Source organism: Bombus pyrosoma, linkage group LG6, assembly GCF_014825855.1.
Source record: "Bombus pyrosoma isolate SC7728 linkage group LG6, ASM1482585v1, whole genome shotgun sequence".
In the NCBI taxonomy this organism is placed as follows: Eukaryota; Metazoa; Arthropoda; class Insecta; order Hymenoptera; family Apidae; genus Bombus; species Bombus pyrosoma.
This window is the reverse complement of record NC_057775.1, coordinates 3532611-3551379: the sequence shown is the minus strand read 5'-3', so window position 1 is coordinate 3551379 and position 18769 is coordinate 3532611. Positions and strand designations below refer to the sequence as shown.

The following is an 18769-nucleotide window of genomic DNA, read 5'->3' as shown; positions in this document are numbered from 1 at the left end:
AAATGAGACACAGTATCATATTATATGATTTGTATTTTTTACATATACATATTAGATAGGTAATATTAGTTGTAAGACTAGAATCAAACATTAATAAAATAATACATTTTACGTGATATAAATAAACTGTATATTTTTCTATTCACACGTGCGAGAAATACCTCTCTAATTTGTTTAAAAGAGTTCTGCTATCAGAATGATTAGGATATACGCTTAACGACTTTTGTATAGCAATGTAACTTGTTTGAAGATCTCCAACCTAGGAAATGTTTAAAATAATAGTGGCATTACCCTCTATATATATATAGAAACTTGATATAATATAATATACAATGGTAGATAGTACCTTGTAAGCTAAATAAGCACTATTAAAATGAGGCTCGTAAATAAAATTAGCAATGTTGGCAGCAGCATGAAAATATGTTCTCGCCGCTGTAATGTTTCCATTTCGTATTTGTATGACTCCAAAATTATTGTATGCTAAAGCGTGTCTATTGTCGCTAACAATAGCTAATTTTAAACATTCTTCCGCCATTGTTATGTCACCTACAGTCTAAAATTGAAATAATTGGTAGAGTTAGTACTAAACCCTATATATAAAATCAAACATTTATCAAGGAGATAATTTCAACTGTTGTCCAAAAAATTACACGTTATAAGAAATTATATACGTACAAGAGCAATGTGTGAAATGTTATACCATATGTCTGCCATATTTTCATCAGTAGAAAGACTAATTGCTCTTTCAAAACAAGATATAACATGATCATATTGCTGAGCATAAAAACAACATAATCCAAGATTATTAAATAATTCAGCATTATATACTCCCATTTGTAACAATCGTCTACACGGAAAACAACGTCGCAATTATATTTTTAATTATTTCTATTTATTACATCTACAACTGCATTTACCTATAATATCGTAAAGCTAATTCCGGCTGATCATTGTAAAAATGATGTATTCCGATACTTGCTATTGCTTCTGTATGAGAAGCATCTTCCTGAGCAATTAATTTATAGTATTTTAACGACATACTCATATTATTCAGACCGTCGAATATACGTCCCATTTCAGTAAGAATATTGACATCGTTAGGAAAATACTCAAGGCCTTTTTTACATGTATCTAAAGCTGTTAATGGTTGATCAAGTCTAACATAAACTCTGATTAGTCTCAAGATTACCTCAATAGTTTTAGAATCTTTTAATGCTGATTTAAATTGTTGTTCAGCGTCTCTGATTAATCCTAGACTATAATAACATTTTCCAAGTTGTACTTTCCACCACCAATCTTTATAATGACAAATTTGAGTTGCTTGCACTGCTAAATCTAGTGCCTACATGTAGCATTGTAGCAGTTAATAGAATTATAGTGAACATTAATCATTCTTACTAATAATAAATATTGATTGATACACGTATGTTTACTCACATATCTAACATCATGTTCGTGATAATATATGTACTCAAATAATGGTTTAGCAATACTTGGTTGACTAGCATATTTAGAAATATTTAATCGTGATAATTGTATAAAAGGTCCTCCCGGCTCTGTTAACATGGATGCTGTGCCTAATCTATATAATATATCTATTTTAATTTTGAATGTATTAGAAGCGAAAATTTTAATTACAACGTAAGTGACAATTGTACCTAACGCTACGACTAGAAATTGCAGTAATTGGTCTGGCTGTCATAGCTGTTCTGGGTGTTCTTAAAGTTTGCTCAATCGACTGAGACATAGCAGACTGAGTAGCTGGTCGCACAACACCAGTAAGTGGCCTACCTACAAAACATATCATACTTTTATGTCACAATTACAACTTATCTCTATTTTATTACTTAAAATTATTTTTGGCTCTCAGGGACAAACCTGATTGAGTTTTGGGCCGAAGACATTGTCCCACAGAAGAAGTACCAGGAGCTTTTAAAGATGTACCTGGTCTAGGCATAGAAGATATTGTATAATTATCTAATAGACTTTCAGCAATTCCTTCCTCTTCACCTTCTATATCATCTACGTATACTTGTAATGTTAAGGCACGCATTTTTAAGACCCATATAGTCTATAATGAAAAATACATACGTTTCTATAGAGGTGTAAATTGTTGTTTCCCATATAGGTATGTTAAACATACTTATACCTGATCAAGAGGATTCTTTTGTAATAAATTTGTACATATTGTTGCGCAATCTTCATATTTTCCTTGACTGAATAAATTTAAAGCTTTAAATAAGTCCATGATTCAATGAATAGCTTAATAGAAAACGCTTTTAATATTTTGTATTAAAGTTTAAGAGAAAGGAGTAATATATTTTAGCAAACCGTACTACGGTATTTAATCTATAAATATCTGGTTATGCGATAGAAATGAACGAATTTTACATGTACGAAGATATTGATTATGCTGCTTATAACCTCGCGTATGGATGAAGGAATAAAGCAGCATATACTTCTTCTATACTTTGTGTAAAAATGCGTAGAATCGATGATAAATGTCATAAAAAGCAATTTAGTTGATTGACTTCATATTGTCATAAAGTACGTTTGCAATAACAATCCTTATACGCTTAGATAATATCATTTACTCTATTCAATCATACTAACAATAGGGTTACTTCTGGAAATAAAAAGAATATTATACAAAAAATATCTTTTATATGCAAAAATGTTTTACTATATACAAAGAATAACAAAATAGTATCTTATATATTTAGCTTGTTTCGTACATGTCAAAATTTGACAAAGGAAACAACGTATTTACTTGCTTTTTCATATCATTTTTATTCATATTATGTGTAACTTGTGATTGATATTATAATTAATATTATAAATTATACCTATAATTATAAAAATGGAATACTTTGATAACAATGACACGAGGTTAGTGTGCGTCGGAAATACATTGTAAAATTAATTTCTTGTTGTATCATACGTGTTCCCCTCTCTTATTTTAGCATTCAAGAAGCTTTCGACGAGTTCTTTAGAACAAAAAGTGTAGAAGAACAATGCACGGAAGAATCCTTGATGCAACTGCATGAAGTATTTTTGGTATTTTCGAATTAAGAAAAAGCTTAAAGCTTATTGTCTAAAAAATTGCAAAACAAATTAATGTTTAAGATGCAACTAGTATAATATGAATAATATTTCCAAATTTGTTATCTCTAACATGTAGTTGAATAATTAGTATAATCATTCTTATTTTCTGTTATTAACAGAATATAATTAAAAAATTAACAGTTATATAACGTGTAGGCTTCGCCAAATGAAGAAATGGATATAACCCAGTTGTATGATGCGTTTGAAAATATATTGCACATTCAAATGCCACATAATGAATTCAAAATTCTGTTTAAAAAGGTAACAGCGTAGATTTACTAACTAACTTCAATTAATTATTACGTATCCTTCAATTCTATACGTATAATTTCTATGTTTTCATTTATTAATTTTAGATGAACTTAAAGAGAGATGGAAATATTACTTGGAATGAATTTATCTCGTATTTATTAGTAGAATTTCAGAGGAAAGATACCACATTACAATGGCAAATATTGAGACTTCCAATAACCGATATCCCTCAACTTTTGAAATCGCATCACCGTACAGCTATACACAAAATCATGTTTTATCCTGAAGTCTTGCCTGTACGTGATACATCATACATTTTTTTAATAAATATATTTATCTGACGATGATATACATATTATTACCTGTAATTTTTATGTGTATATATCCATAGGATAGAACTACAAGCTTTCATAGAGGGTTTTATTTAACTGTGACTAAAGAGGGAATCATAAATTACTGGTCTTTAGATTTAGAATACGAACGAAGCGCGCAATCTGTAAATCGTTAGTAATGTTATATCCTACATTCTTTTATGTATATGCATTTGTTTCCGAAATTTCCATCTTTGCAGCGTGTTTAAAAGTTCAACACACTTTAATAACTGATATGATAGTAATGCCCGATATACAAGTAGTATGCACAAGTTCTACGGAGTGCGATTTAAGATTTTATGATACAGCAGCAAAGAAGTTTGATCTTCGAATAATGGTTAGTTATATTTTCCAAATAAACAGTAGTTTTTCTTTAAATGAACTCTTCGATATTAAAACCTTGTCCGATTAGATATCAGGCTTGGAGTATGCTGTCATTTGTATGGATTATTATTTCAGTAAAAATATCAAAGAGGACTCGTATATTGTACTTGGAGATATGAGTGGATCTGTCAAAGTCATGTCATTTAGTCCAATAGAGAGAGGACCATTTAAACAAGAACCTCAACGTGATAGTTTATTTATTCGCTATGAATCTGTTCTCAAGGTAAATAATTTATCTTCAGAAACTTATGTCATTGCGTATGTTAAGTATGCGCAAGAACCAAAACTCACAAAAAATCACAGTCTGCTCGATAATCGATATCGTCAAATATTTTTGGGATTTCGAAAGAAATTCTCGGTCAAACGTCTTCGAGTTCTCATACGTGATACACATGTAAACGATGTCCTAGGACAGACAGATGTATCACTGGTTCTGCAATATCCTATATAAACTTGTGTTTCCTACATAAACATGTTTTAATACGTTGCAACATACATTATAGGGTGAACTGAAAGGATTGAAAATCGTAGAATTTAAGAATGTACATACAGATTGGGTGAAACAAGTGGCCTATTATGGAAGTTTAAGAGCTTTCATGTCCAGCAGTAGATGTTGTAATTGTTCTTTATTATTTAGTGATCTTACAGGAGCAAGGATTCAATACAAATTCAAAGTTAACATGGGAATATCTTGCTTCACCTTTTGCGAAGGTATTTTATCATAAACTTTCCCTCGCTTATTGACATATATATGTATGCTGTAAGTACATCGTACTTTTTAAAAATATATCTACTTAGAGGGTCAGTTATTAATAACCGGTGGACCGGATTGCATAGTTCGGGTTTGGAATCCTTTCGTGACTAGAAGAGCAAATAGTACTTTCCAAGGTCATCGTGCACCTATTTGCGCCTTAGTTGTACAAGATGCTGGTAAACGCGTGTACTCTCTTTCGAAAGATAGATGTATCAAAGTGTGGGATGTATTAACTCAATCTTGCATTCAGGTTTTAATAATACGATATTTCATCAAAAGACACTTCTCTCAATTAATATTTCGCCTAAGGAAATAAAAAAGCATTAATTAAATAACAATATAAAATCTATGTATAATTAGTATAATTTTATGTATAATTGTAATTTTATACAGACATACAATGGTCTTCCCAGCGAATTGGGCGAACATACATCAATGACTGTGGTGTATAATACATTGAATCGTAAAATGATCATTGCTAGTTCAATGATCGCAGTGATTCTTTGCGATCCTGAGGTCAACAAAGAAATATCCGATGGTTTTACACATACAAAATCTATCAGCAGCGTTTTATATAACCATCTCTACAAAGTGGTAATTTATACGCTTTGTATAATTTTCATTCTCTATATCTACAGAAATTAAAATATTTTACGAAATCATTTAAAAACTTAGGTAGTTACGACTGGCTTAGATTCTTGTATAATAATTTGGGATCCATGGCTTGGAAATCGTTTATTCTTAGTAACGCATGCACACAGTAGATTCCTATATGGTCAGTTTCATGATATTGAGATTACTGCTGCTTGTTTCGATGAATCTGAACAATTACTAGTAACAGGCGCTCGTGATGGCACATTGAAAGTTTGGAATTTTAATACTGGCACTTGTTTGCGGAACATGGCTCTTGAAACTCAATGGTACGTACTTACCTATTTTGTTATCTTCTATTACATATCAAGATTAAAAACAACATTTTTAATAATCGTCAAATTCTATTGACAATATTCGCAAATATATTTCCTATAAATCCGTTTGATTATGTACAGTGAAATAACCAGTTTAGTTTGGCTGGAAAATCGAATCTTATGTAGTAGTTGGAATCGTCAAGTCGTAGAATTTGCAACTTCTGACGCGTATGTATATAAAAAGAATTGGGGAACAATACACACCGATGATATTCTTTGTTCAGCCATGTGGTATCCTCAGGTATTGGCCACGGCAACTTTTAATGGAGAAATAATACTTTGGAGATTAGAAACGGGTCAACCGTATCGAAAATATAAAGTTAACGAACCAATGTCAAGGTAAGATCTAGAATAATATGAGAAATGTTAAAATGATATAAAAATCACACTTCTAGAAATAACGTGCTGTAATAAATGATGTTAGCTAATCAGTGTTATATAGATTTAGGATAAGATACCACAAGGATGAAATAACGTACAAAATAAAAAAGCCTGAACAAGTTACGAAAGAATTCGTTTCGAAACAGAGGTATTCCGTGGTATTGAAATTGTACTTTATCTAAAACATATCTGAATCATAATGATAAATGTTTATAGTCAATGTCCTACGGCTTCTGAACATCAAGAATCCGCATTGAATATTACACGAATTGTTGCTGTTCGAGCTATGATATTTTTAAATGCCCGGCCGGTTAGGCCTGATGTTGGAACATTGTTAGTTTCTCTTGATTCAGGATATGTACAAGTGTGGACTCATCACCCTGCTGGTGGATTTTTACAAGCTTTCTCAGTTATTCATTCTATACGTGATTGTGCATTAGCATTAACAACTGATCCTAAAAATCATTTTCTTGTAACAGGTAAAAAAAAAAAAAAAAAAAAAGGAATGCATTTAATTTCTACAACATTATTTATATATTATAAGATTACTTTTTGTATGTAACGTGATACTTCATTGCGACGAAATATTTAATACGAAAGGAAAGCTAAAGCCAGAAAATATGATTGGAGAGTAAGTCCATTTAAAAAAATTTAGGACACAATGCTGGATACATTAAAGTTTGGTATCTCGTGAATTATTCGTTGCCAAATCCTCCTAAGATATCTATGCCCGTTTTACGGTTGGAATTTCCATTTCTATGGAAAAAGAAAGTTATCGGTAGGGCAGAGAGAGCTGTAAAGGATCAACCTTTACCACTTCTACTTTCATCTGTGCGTGGACATTTAAAATCTATTACGTCCATCCAGATAATCCCAGATGCACGTATTGTCATTAGGTAATGAATGTTAATCTAGTGCTTATTATTTCATGAACTTTTAACTTAATTTTATATCTATATATGTAACGTAATGACTATTAATTACCTATTTGCTATTAATTACTTTTGAATTTACATATTCCCTTTTTAATCATTTTCTCTGAAACAATTATTTTCCTAATACATTTCATACAATCTATGCTATTCTTTCTGTTGATGTTAAGTGGTAGTACAGACCATTCTGTACGCTTATGGACACTTGGTGGCCGTTATATTTCAACCTTTGGAACTTTCAAGCCTTGGTTGCCAATTTTGCCAACGATCCCAACATACCAATATTTCAGAGATTACAAACATCCGGCAGACATTAAAAGAGTCGCTAGTTCTACTACACTAAAAGTAATTAATTTCTCATATAACAAATTGTTTATCAGATTGGAAAGAAAGTTTGATTATTAAGTTGCACTGTTATGTAAACATGGAAAGATTCTTGAAGGAGGTGCGAGACAAGTAGAATCAGATCTTAAAAGTGACGAATTAAAAGCTTTAAAAGAAATTTCGAGACCTGAACACACTATGATCGATGGAAGAAGACTTACTATCACTGTGATGGATAAATCAGTCTTAATGATCTTTGCGGATTACCCAATTTTAGACACCTCTTTGCCATATGTAAATATTTTTGCATTTAATGCCATTTTGTTTATCACAACAGCAATTCGTCAAAATATGTTAAGCAGTACGCATAACTCAATGAGAATAACGTTACAGATACCTATATACACGCATTTGAAATTAAGACCTTTGGAAATCATACAGACACCAAAATTACCAGCACTTCTACATGAACAAAAAGAATTAACGTAATTTGGATTAATTATCATTATTCACTATTGATAATAATCTATATAAAATTAAATATATATTACTAACATTACTCGTTATAATCTTTTAGTAAAAGAACGCATTCGCAATTATAAAATCACTGCATCCGCAAAAGAATGTAGGAGCAAACTATATATATTTCGAAATATTTCACCAAAATGAAAGGTAATATCTCGTTAATATCGCATTGTAATAAATTTTTCTTGAAAAGAGAAAGAAAGAAAGGGACCAATATCGTTGTACACAATAGTGATAATAAGTCAAATTTAATAAAATTTATTTCTCATTAAAAAGTCGTACTTAGTAAAATTAAGAAGATACATATAAATAAGAAAAAATGGTAAAATTTGATTAGTACAATAAAAATAATATATGTCTATGATCGTTCTAAAATATAAAAAGTGAAATAATAATTGCGTTCATTGATATGTCAAGAACACATACATATTTTAATGATAATTACAATGTAACGTCATTTCTATATTACATGCAAGGTATGGCAGCTATCCTTGCTCTAAGTCACAATAAAAAATCAACAACATTCGGTTTAATAAATTATGCCTTTTATTCGTTTTCCATCATGGAATAACGTGGTGGTGTCTTCCATATTGCACTGGACGTTCGTTGTAATCTACTCCTATCTATATTTTGAAACATTTGAGTTAGATCCGGCGTGCACTTTCTGCTACCAAAGAATTTATAGACTGCTCTTTCCGGAATGTATCGTTGCATGGCTAGTTGATTTTTACGTATGTACGCTAAAATTGATAAAAACACGAGTACTCTATGCATTCTAATGTTTATCAACTCGTTAAGTAAAACAATACTTACATTGTGCCCAATGTGGAATTGTGTGCTTCGGTCTGGATTCATCGTCTGATTCGTCGTCGTCAGGTTCACTGTCCAAAACGTAAGTGGTTGGACCGCACTGTTTGGAGCCATATTTTATCTAAAATATTGAATGAATAATAGCTTGTGCTTTTATAACAGAAGAATGCATTGATATTGTTTGTAATGTTACAAGCATCTGATGCTTAGTTTTCATTGCTTCAGCTGCGGCTTGTTGTTGAGCTCTTAATTCGGCTTCTTTTCGCCTTTCAGCTTCCTGCTCCCGACGTCTTTGTTCAGCTAATAACCGCTCCGCTTCTTCTTGTTCTTGTAAACGTTGTAGGCGCTGTTGCTCTTCTTGCTTTCTTCTTTCTTCCTTTTCCTGCGAATTAATCCGACTGTAGCTTAATTTTCTATACTATATAAAAATCAATATCTTTTTCGGTATCCTTATTTCTGTACGCATTTATCTTTTAAATTATCAATGTTATACCTGAGCACGTTGTAACTGAGCCAAACGTTTCTTCTCTATTTCTTCGCGTTGTCTTTCTTGCATTTGTTGTGCCAAACGTGCTTTTTCCTCTCTTTCTTTCTCAGCTTTTTGACGTTTCTCCATATCCTGCTTTTCTTTTGCCTCTCTGGCTAACTTATTTTTTAATTCTTTTTCTTGTCTTTTCCTTTATGTAAAATATATTTTTCATATATTCATTGCTCAGTCATGTGTCTACTGATTTAAAATTAGATAAATTATATTGATTAATTCTATTTTACCTTTTTCTCTCCTCCGTTTGAAGTCTTAGCGCCTCTTCACGTTTTCTCTTCGCATCCTCGTCATTCAATTTTCTTTTCTTTTCCTCTACTGCTTTATCCAGTGAATTACGTTTACTGACTGACTTTGGAGCTTGGATTAAAGATTCCATCGATGTAATAATATTTGTACGCGTTGCACTTAAAGCCCTATTGTGCTAAAATTAAAATACTACCGTTTAAAAATCTTATAATATTAGACACTACAAATAGGAAGAAATGAATTTTACATTCATATTAGCTTGATTCGCTGGAGTATGGGGAATACGATTAACAGACATCGGCAACTGAGTTCTTATTTTGCCTAATGGGGTTGTCTTCTGTTGCTGTTTGTAGTTCATTTTCTCAATAGAAACTAGTTTATTAACCTTTTGTTCTAATTGTAATTTGTTCTAAAAATAAGATCGAAAGCATAATTAAATTTACAATCGATAAACAAAATTGACAAATATCTTGTTAACAAATTTTCCTTATAATAATTCTAATTCTAAATACCTCTTTATATTCATCGGCATCCTTATTCTGTTTTGCTAATGAAATTTTCTTGGCTTTTGCAAGCGACTTTCGCGCTAATTTTTGAACAACCGCTTTCTCTGTAATATTTGCATTTTCTGAAGCTTCTGTTTGCGCAGCAGCTCTATTAGCACGTGTTTTTGTTCTGGTTACTCTAGTTGGTGCATCGATATGAACAGCAAGCTTTGGAGTGTTCATGCCTGCCTGTTCGAATGCCTCGACTCTTTTTTTCACGGATTCCTTGGCATATGGACTGAACAGAGCATTCGATTTATATGTGTTTCTTATTTCCTTTAATCCCGTAATTGTGCCCTTTTCCTTCGAGGATGGTTTTGTTGGAGTATTAAGTATTTCATCTTCGCTCGATGTCATAGATCTGTTCTGTCGCTTTTGCCGTTTTTTAATTTCTTGTTTCTTAACATTTCCTTTAGACTTTTTCGCTTCAGGGGATGACTCGTCTTCTGTGAGTAATTCATCGAACTCTTTGTTTGTCATCGCCTCTTTTAGCAGGTGCATCTTCTCCTCCAAAGCTATTGACGACCGTGACGTAAATTTAGGTAATTTGGGAGACATAAATTCAGCCTTTGGCTCAACTGTTTTCTGTTCATTATTTTTTCCTATACTACTAGCCAAGTTTTTATTAATTACTACAGTTTCGTTTAATTTTATTGCTGATAAAGGTTCTAAAATTACGGTAGCGTTCATCATCTTCTGCGTATAAGTAGAATTGACGTTCATCGTCGAATTCATAATAGGAGTAGGTTTCTCAAGTGCATCCTCGTACATTGAAGGTTCTTCAATATCATTTCCTGCTGGTGCAATTACTGTATCATCAATAATATTAGAATTTTTACCCTTTGTGTTTTCACTCTGTGAAAAAGTTCTCTTTCTATTACTACTTCTTGTTGTCATTGAAGACTTTAATGGTTCAATCTTTTCCGCCTGCAATGCATCTTCTCTTAGGGACAGATGATCCTGTGAAGTACCTGTAATCTTCTGTGAAGTTGTTTCGCTTAAAACACTCTGTTCTGTTTTACTATATTTTGTTGGGCCTTGCGTAGTTTCTTCATCTGAGCTACTTCTAGCACTTTTCTTTCTTTTAGATCGGCTTTCACGTTTTCTCTAAAAATTTAGAATACATTTAACAATATTATAACAGAATTTATATACACAATGTACATACATTAAGCAACATATTAATTAACCGATATCAAGCATTATTAGGTACTATATATAAAGGTTAGTATTGATTAGTAACATAAGATTTGGGGTAAGATTAAAAGTATTAAATTTCATCATAATATAATACGAACATTTATATTGCTGTCATCGTTAATAGTTAACGGCCTTCGTAATTTTGCAGCGAGTGACATTGACTGCTGCTTTTTAATATTAGTCGCAGCCTTCCTTGAAGCCTCTCTTTTTGCTCTGCCAATTGTTGTCTCTACCACATCCTCAGTTTTTACATCTTTATTTTCCGTTTTATCATGTATTGCAATAGAATCCGCTATTGTATTATCAATATTGATAATATCATTTTCTGGGATAGTCTCTATACGTTGAACACCTTTTTTCTTCAAAACTTTCGGCGTCTTTGTAATTAAAGGACCAGAGGCTGATTGTGGTATTTGAGCAATTAAACCATGTAAATAATCCAAAGTATCTTCAAGATTGTTGTTAATAGATTGTTTAACATCCAAACAGTAATTATGTATATTCAATATATCTTTGGTAATCATCGCTTTAATCCGATCCTTTGATCTAGTACCCATATCTAAAATCTACCAATAAATTCCTTATAAGCATTTAATATATACATTAAACTATACTTTTCTTAATACCACATACCATAATTTAATATTATGGTTGAAATTATGACATATATAACAATTAATACAAACACATTGTGTTAACTTAAGCAATTAACTTAGAAGCATACGTAAGTTATTTTTCAAAAAAAAAAAAAAAAAAAAAAGAATATTTATATGAAACAATAATAAAATAATGAAGTAACGTTTAGAATAAAAACTAGTTCAACTACATATATATATACCCTTTTAACAATTCCGTTCTTATCAATTTTATTAAATTTACAGCAAAGCTTACAATTACACCAATGTCAATGAATATTAACGTACATGTTTATTATTACACTAAATAAAAATGAAAGTACTGTAATGAAAAATGCAATATACTTTAACGGAAATAAAATAAGTAAATAGCGAAGTATTTATTAATATTATTATATAGTATCAATTATCATAATATTTATTAATATTTACATACCTTTTATGTTTGCATGAAAACTACAAAATTGTAAATATAAACTTTTTTAACGGAAATAAAACAAATCACAGAAATTAGCGTCTTCCAATGACAAAATGCGTTAAACGAAGGGTAACGATGATCTCCATTTCCTGTCACAAGCGGTATTGTGGAAGTTTTGCCCCACGAAAGTACATAACGACTTTTCAGTTTAATTTGAATCATTGCGTTTAACGCCATCTATTCTCCCGGGCGCACCATTTTTCTCTAGAATTAAAATCTCATCCGACGTAATTTGATTAGTCGAACGATTATCAATTTCTATAATTGTTCCTTCACGTAAAATAATCTTCTGTTAGCGTCCGCGAAAATCACGATCAGATATCGAGATATTTATACAATGGTGTACTAACTATAGAAAAACGTTTCTCGCAAAATCAACTTACAGTCTTAGTAGGATTGTGAGATACAGAAACGACGTTATTCTAAGCAAACGCTATTTATACGCGATGGAGACGTGTTTGAAAACTATGAAAACAGTGTGATTCTATTGGAAAAAAAACCTTGTAGCGGCACACGAGCTAGAGGACAATTCAAATCATGTTGTTGTTTTGCCTCGGAGTATTAATATCGGAGTATTAGGGTATATGTAGCGGCATACGAGCTAGAGGACAATTCAAGTCAAATTATTGGTTTGTCTCTTGGAGTACCAAGATCGTTAGGATACACGTAATGTAATAATAAATAAACTCTGGGCGAAACAATGTCGCCGCTACGTGCAACCTTCGAACAAACACGAATTTGAACTGTCCGACGCTCCTCCGACCAGTATAAATAAACGGTTACCATAACTTAACACAATTATTTGTTTACTATATTTACAATTTGATTACTAGAAACTATATAATATGTTTTAAAGTCGGTAATAAAGTTGTATAATGATAATACGTTTAATGAATTTTTTGTAGAAAGTTTTATTTATTATTAATAAGGCTGACTAAATTCCATATCTAGATCATTTTGTCGATTTCATTATTCATTATCGCATCAAAGCATGTGTTTTTGTAAATCTAAATATTATAACAATGTTTCCATATATGAATAAAAGCTTCACTAAAACATTTTTATAGAAACGCGTACATTTCTTTTAATTGTGCTTATAAAAAAAAGGTAAGCTAAAAAGTAAACTTTTGGAAAAGATAGCAATTCCTTTAATATGTAAAATTTAAAATTTTATTGTTATTATGAATTAATATTTGTATAATTTATATTATTATTATTATTTATGATATAAGTCTACAGGCCACTATAAAAGTCTATTAAGTTAATGTTTCTAAAGCTTCGTGGAACCTCAATTTATAGTTTAACAGGTTGAAAAGAATTGGTGCAATTTGTACATTGTATAACTTTAAATATTGAAGAAAATGGGGATGGTAAAACGGAAAATACAAATTGAGAAATGTAAACTAAATGTACAGCTCAGTTTATGAACTATTGTTAATAAAAACATTTACATTTTAAGAGATTATTATATTACAGTCATATAAAGTATGATTCTTTTAAATTGCACAAATTCTTCTTACAAACTAATGCATGTTATAAACTACATATAATGTTCATATTTTCATGTATTTAATAACAATAAGTAATATATCACAAAAAAATATTAAATACTAAATACATATTTAAGGAACACGATTTTAAAGAATAAAATATTTATAATTTATAACATACTTATGTACATACATATACATACTCTATAATAAATATAACATTTCAGTGTACATGAAGTTTATAATAAACAGTTTTAGAACGCCTGCGTTCTTGTAATAAATAAATTTTTTTAATTTTTTGTATATCTAGTGATTAATAGGCCTTTTCTATTGCTTTTGAATTTAAAAAATCTTATGATTTATATATTTTAAAAACTTTTATATTCATGGTAAAAATATCGTGTATTTATTTTATTGTATACCTACTATTATTTGTTGTTTCATTTAATTCTAATTTGATAGTAGAATTTCTTGAGAAACCTGTATTACTTTGAGCATAAAGTTGTAATACTTCTTCCTCAAAAGTAGGATCCAATAGGATAGCAATACCTTTTGTTCCTGCTTTCATATATTTTTGAAATATGCTTTTAGACACTTCCCATAAAGTTCGATTTTCTTTCAGCACGTCAACAAGTGGTTGTACCATTGGAAATAATGTAGAAAGATTACTAAGAGACAAAATAAAACAAATCATATGGAAGACTAAAATTAACTAAATAAAGAGAAAGGTTTATAATCTATAATCTATATTCTACTGTCTTCACGAAACGTCACTGTCTTTTTCAGTTAAGAAAATCTTATCTCTTACAAAAATACTATTCTTCCTTTTAATTATGCTCGTTACGAAAAACAGATCTTAAATCCGATTTTTTGACTTTGAATTGTATATTAAAAATAGAAGTATATACATATATTTTACAAAGACAGTTTCTTTTAAAATGTACTTACATAAAAAGTGGAAGGACTATATTTGTAATGAATTGAACTTGTAGGTCTGGTATAGATGCTCGTTCTCTATCCATCATTTCTATGGGGGAACTACCCATACTTTTTTCTAAATCTCCTTGTGAAAAAAATTCATCATAAATTTGTTCCTAACGCAAAGTCAAAGAAAAAAAGCACATAAGCTCTTAAATATATTATTGTCTTCGAAATTTATCTAAACTTAGACCTCTACTTACTGCAGTTTTTTTAGAAACTTTCCACTGCTTAGTCTGATCACTAAGATCACAACATGTCATAAGCATATTAAGAAATAATCTCTTTCGTTCAGAGTCATTTTGGTCAAATTTACTTCTAACCATCTCTTCCTGTTTTCCTACCGTTCGAAAGTGGCATGCTAAGTCGGTTGCAAGTATATTATTTTTCAGTAGATCTAATGCCTCACTATACTCTTCACTATTAACGTTCTCAAATATATTGCACCCTTCTTTATTTAAAATGCACATGGTCTGTGCAAAATGATGTCTCTGTTAAATGAGAGAATGATAAGTTATATTGTTATCACATTTATGTTCAATTCTTGTTACAACAGTTTTGTTCTTAAAGGTAATTTACCTCCATTACGGAACCTTCGGAACTATAAAGACTAGCTAGAACCGTAGAGCGTTTAGTTTGAAATGCATTATTCGTTCCTCTATGATCTATATCGTGACATAAACATGACACTAGAAAAACTAAAGCTTCCAAATGTGTCATATAATTCTCATTAATAAGATTTAAATTTTGTATTAATAAGTATCCAAAATGTGCCACAGAAAATGCATGTATCCAGTTATGATACGGTGCATCTCTGTATCCTTTCTTTACATATAATATAAATCTGTAACATTTGTATGAATTAATATTCTATTTCTGTAATGTTAATCTTATGTTTTTAAAGGTGCATAGGAGAACATAAAACTTGATAGTTTTATTACCTCGTTAAAGTTGATAATTTCAGTTTCCAATAATTAATAAGACCTAAATCGTTAAACATTTTAATTGTATAGCAAGGCATATGTTTGTAGGGTACGCCTCTAGGACTAAATTCAAATTTATTAAAATCTTTTATATTATGTTCATCCTTACAACCCAATATCTCTTGAACAACGTCTTCTTCCACCTGCATGCGTGATGTTTTATTGGAAATAAGAGCTGATAAAAAGCTCTGCATATTTTAACATAGTCTTACCTTCATGTGGTACATCATTATTTCGTTACTAAGTTTATTTCGTGCCTGAGCATCCTGCATCTTTTTATAAACGATACTATGCATTATAGAAATACCGCAATAGATACTAAATGCTGTTGCAACTTCTTCATCAAAGACGTCAAAGTATAATCCATCCTTTTTATTACAGAGCTGCGCGACTCCTATAATCACAATCCTTTAGTTTAAGTAATGAAAAATTTAATTTTTATATTTCTATGTAATATTATATAAAATTTATAATACAATTTTTATTTACCTACAATTCCACTTTCATCTCTAATTGGAAAACATAAAATATTTCTAGTTCTAAAGCCTGTTACTTCGTCCACACCACGATAAAAAAGAGGATGTTCATATGCATTTCTAATATTAAGCACTTTTCCAGTAGTTGCAACGTGACCTGCTATGCCTTGTCCTATCGGTATTCTCATTTCTTTTACAGACTAAAAATAATTATGTTTATTTTTAAATTTTACCTATGAGATGTAATGTTTCAGTTTGAACTTTAAACTCACTTCTTTCATAGCAATACCATCAAACACTTTAGCAACTAGATCCTGTTGATCAGGATCTAATAAAAATAATGAACAGCGTTCTGCATTTGTCAAGTTCCTGGCTTCAGCCATTATTTCTCTCAATAGATCAGAGAAATCTCCTATTTATTAATATGTAAGATGTAATAAATGCATGGTTTTTAAAGTGTTACTTATTTTAACTATGATAATATTACCTAAATGTATGAAAAGTTTCCTAGAAACGGCAAGCAACTTTTGACACTGGTGTTTCAATCGAGTTTCCTCATAACATTTAAATGAATTTAGAAGAAATCTTAGGCAAAATCTACATTAAAGAAAAGATATTTAAATACGTTGAAGAAAATATTTTTAATTCAATATAATTTTCATGATTTATAAAAATGCAATAATATATGTATACAATAATGCTTTCTAAGATAATTAGTATTTCATATAATAAAGAAGATAATTACTTAAAACATTCTTGCACTATTGCACATTTACATGTAGTTTCATTTTCTGTATCATTATCAATCAAAGAAACTAGCAACGCTATATGGTTCTGCTTAGGATGTTGTATAGGAATTGTTAGAAATGAATTTGATACTGGACATATTGGTTGAAGATGATGTAGTAATTCTTCATCAAGCATTGTTATATCCGTAGTAGTTGGCTTTCTGTTTTGTATAGCTTTACGTAGAACATTATTTGATACCTAAGAAAGATTATTTAAAATTATATACATAATAAAATATGAATTATTTTCATCAACTATTAGTTATTGACATAAATAATCAAGTATTTTGATTATTAAAATTTTTCAATCTGGTAAAAAAATGATTATAATTTTCATATGCAATATTATATCATAATTTTTATTAATTAACATGAATGTATCTTAGATTCTATCACTTGTATATATCTTTAACATACTGTACAATGAATTAATTGCATTATTTTGTCAAAAGAAGATTTATGTGATTTGATTTCCAAATAAAAGGTAAAATGTGTGTGTGTATGTGTGTGAGCTTTATAAATGTGTAGATAATAATCTCAATTAGAACTTTTGCATAGTTCATTTGAAGTTTTATCACTAATGATTTGTTTTGTATGGCTTCTTTTATGTACATTTCTATGAATTCTATTTGAGGATTAGACACTGCTAAGCACTCTCTATTTGCAATATAGGACAATTCTTGAAACTACTAAGATTAAATCATTAAACTTAAAACAATGATATTTTCAAAATATATAAATTTTATTTCAAACATCAAATATTAAAAAAAATAAAAGAGTTTAGAAAAGCTCCTAAAATTAATCTCAAAAATTACAAATATTATTTATTTTTTATTATGATTGTATAAACATGAATCTGTAAAATGTAAACAATCTTATTATTACAACTTATACTATAAATAGGATTTTACTTACAGGAAACCTTAATTCTCTATCTAAAATTTTTTCTCCTATTACATGGATTACCATCTCCTCTGATTCGACTAAAATTGGTATAAGGAAAGACAATTTCGTGTCTGTTGCAGTTTGTATCTACAATATTGAAAATTATAATTCAAACAATGTTTCTTGTACCGCAAATATTTTAATAAATTTATAATGATTCAATTATAGCAAAAAATTATATAAAATGCACTGTAATAGATGAAATAAACCTCACGTTTATATTTACTTTAGAAATATTTTTATAGGAAAATATCTTGATCATTTGAAAATTTATTATTAATATGAAATTCCGACTCTTTTAAGAAGAAGCATGCGTGCCGCGAAAAATTGTACGCATAAAAATGATGACAGTATTACTCACGTATTTGTTTAACTTTTGTTGTACTTGAGGATAAGAAAGACTACATAGTTCTTCCAGAAGCAAAAGAATTTGTTCCGTGTTTGGCATGTTGAAGTCGATTGAACTCATATTTAATTAATTCCACCGCTTTTTTTTTTTTTTTTTTTTGTCAATATCAGAATTAGTACGAATCGTATGATTTAATCATATCACGATGTATCAGTCGTGTTTTCTTCAAATTTCATGTTTCGCGATACAACATAATAATCGTTTTTGAAAAAGCTCTGCAATTATTTTAATGATTATAAAAGATAC

The 18769-nt window shown here is 30.0% G+C and overlaps 4 protein-coding genes across 8 annotated transcripts; 1 reads left to right on the top strand and 3 right to left on the bottom strand.

Annotated features, from left to right (window-relative positions):
- Positions 1 to 15: 15 nt before the first annotated feature.
- LOC122568394 (tetratricopeptide repeat protein 8) lies at positions 16 to 2983 on the bottom strand. 4 transcript variants are annotated; one of them, XM_043728085.1, is made up of 9 exons: positions 2847 to 2983; positions 2150 to 2626; positions 1879 to 2071; positions 1659 to 1791; positions 1438 to 1582; positions 918 to 1342; positions 676 to 847; positions 347 to 553; positions 16 to 259 (listed from the first exon to the last, which is right to left on the bottom strand). In XM_043728085.1, exons 2-9 carry the CDS (start codon positions 2246 to 2248, stop codon positions 143 to 145), a joined length of 1491 nt encoding a protein of 496 aa, XP_043584020.1. In that variant the 5' UTR covers positions 2249 to 2626; positions 2847 to 2983; the 3' UTR covers positions 16 to 142. The 4 variants fall into 4 exon arrangements, with proteins under 4 accessions (XP_043584020.1, XP_043584019.1, XP_043584021.1 ...); XM_043728084.1 differs by having other exon boundaries at positions 2736 to 2920; XM_043728086.1 differs by having other exon boundaries at positions 2150 to 2216; positions 2847 to 2912.
- On the top strand, positions 2626 to 8203 carry LOC122568404 (WD repeat-containing protein on Y chromosome). Its single transcript, XM_043728104.1, has 19 exons — positions 2626 to 2889; positions 2964 to 3057; positions 3262 to 3366; positions 3462 to 3653; positions 3749 to 3860; positions 3929 to 4065; positions 4141 to 4335; positions 4616 to 4823; positions 4911 to 5116; positions 5260 to 5460; positions 5542 to 5786; positions 5916 to 6173; positions 6277 to 6363; positions 6432 to 6694; positions 6871 to 7111; positions 7318 to 7492; positions 7580 to 7765; positions 7865 to 7956; positions 8049 to 8203. Exons 1-19 carry the CDS (start codon positions 2861 to 2863, stop codon positions 8071 to 8073), a joined length of 3051 nt encoding a protein of 1016 aa, XP_043584039.1. The 5' UTR covers positions 2626 to 2860; the 3' UTR covers positions 8074 to 8203.
- Positions 8204 to 8524: 321 nt separating this feature from the next.
- LOC122568391 (trichohyalin-like) lies at positions 8525 to 13458 on the bottom strand. The gene is made up of 9 exons (XM_043728080.1): positions 12413 to 13458; positions 11440 to 11907; positions 10109 to 11248; positions 9844 to 10005; positions 9578 to 9771; positions 9300 to 9483; positions 9000 to 9188; positions 8810 to 8927; positions 8525 to 8736 (listed from the first exon to the last, which is right to left on the bottom strand). The coding sequence occupies exons 2-9, from the start codon at positions 11896 to 11898 to the stop codon at positions 8543 to 8545; spliced, it is 2640 nt and encodes an 879-aa protein (XP_043584015.1). The 5' UTR covers positions 11899 to 11907; positions 12413 to 13458; the 3' UTR covers positions 8525 to 8542.
- A 143-nt stretch (positions 13459 to 13601) lies between these two features.
- On the bottom strand, positions 13602 to 18617 carry LOC122568393 (cGMP-dependent 3',5'-cyclic phosphodiesterase-like). 2 transcript variants are annotated; one of them, XM_043728082.1, is made up of 12 exons: positions 18476 to 18617; positions 18085 to 18201; positions 17127 to 17368; positions 16869 to 16978; positions 16654 to 16793; positions 16395 to 16581; positions 16118 to 16299; positions 15864 to 16048; positions 15502 to 15766; positions 15126 to 15413; positions 14893 to 15038; positions 13602 to 14612 (listed from the first exon to the last, which is right to left on the bottom strand). In XM_043728082.1, the coding sequence occupies exons 1-12, from the start codon at positions 18581 to 18583 to the stop codon at positions 14351 to 14353; spliced, it is 2232 nt and encodes a 743-aa protein (XP_043584017.1). In that variant the 5' UTR covers positions 18584 to 18617; the 3' UTR covers positions 13602 to 14350. The 2 variants fall into 2 exon arrangements, 1 of the variants encoding a protein (XP_043584017.1); XR_006317082.1 differs by having other exon boundaries at positions 14597 to 14612; positions 14893 to 15007.
- Positions 18618 to 18769: the final 152 nt, after the last annotated feature.

Bases quoted from the DNA above. Each gene is read 5' to 3' on its own strand.
- LOC122568394 (XM_043728085.1), bottom strand. From the start codon at position 2,248: ATGGACTTATTTAAAGCTTTAAATTTATTCAGTCAAGGAAAATATGAA. The intron at 2,072-2,149 runs GTATAAGTATGT...TTTTCATTATAG, and splicing joins AAAAGAATCCTCTTGATCAG to ACTATATGGGTCTTAAAAAT. The intron at 260-346 runs GTACTATCTACC...AACATTTCCTAG, and splicing joins GTGCTTATTTAGCTTACAAG to GTTGGAGATCTTCAAACAAG.
- LOC122568404 (XM_043728104.1), top strand. From the start codon at position 2,861: ATGGAATACTTTGATAACAATGACACGAG. The intron at 3,058-3,261 runs GTATTTTCGAAT...TATAACGTGTAG, and splicing joins AACTGCATGAAGTATTTTTG to GCTTCGCCAAATGAAGAAAT. The intron at 5,461-5,541 runs GTAATTTATACG...TTAAAAACTTAG, and splicing joins ATAACCATCTCTACAAAGTG to GTAGTTACGACTGGCTTAGA.
- LOC122568393 (XM_043728082.1), bottom strand. From the start codon at position 18,583: ATGAGTTCAATCGACTTCAACATGCCAAACACGGAACAAATTCTTTTG. The intron at 16,049-16,117 runs GTAAGACTATGT...TCACGCATGCAG, and splicing joins TAATGATGTACCACATGAAG to GTGGAAGAAGACGTTGTTCA. The intron at 15,039-15,125 runs GTAAGTAGAGGT...ACTTTGCGTTAG, and splicing joins AAGTTTCTAAAAAAACTGCA to GAACAAATTTATGATGAATT.
- LOC122568391 (XM_043728080.1), bottom strand. From the start codon at position 11,898: ATGGGTACTAGATCAAAGGATCGGATTAAAGCGATGATTACCAAAGAT. The intron at 9,772-9,843 runs GTAAAATTCATT...TTTTAATTTTAG, and splicing joins CGAATCAAGCTAATATGAAT to CACAATAGGGCTTTAAGTGC. The intron at 9,189-9,299 runs GTATAACATTGA...ATTAATTCGCAG, and splicing joins CTCAGTTACAACGTGCTCAG to GAAAAGGAAGAAAGAAGAAA.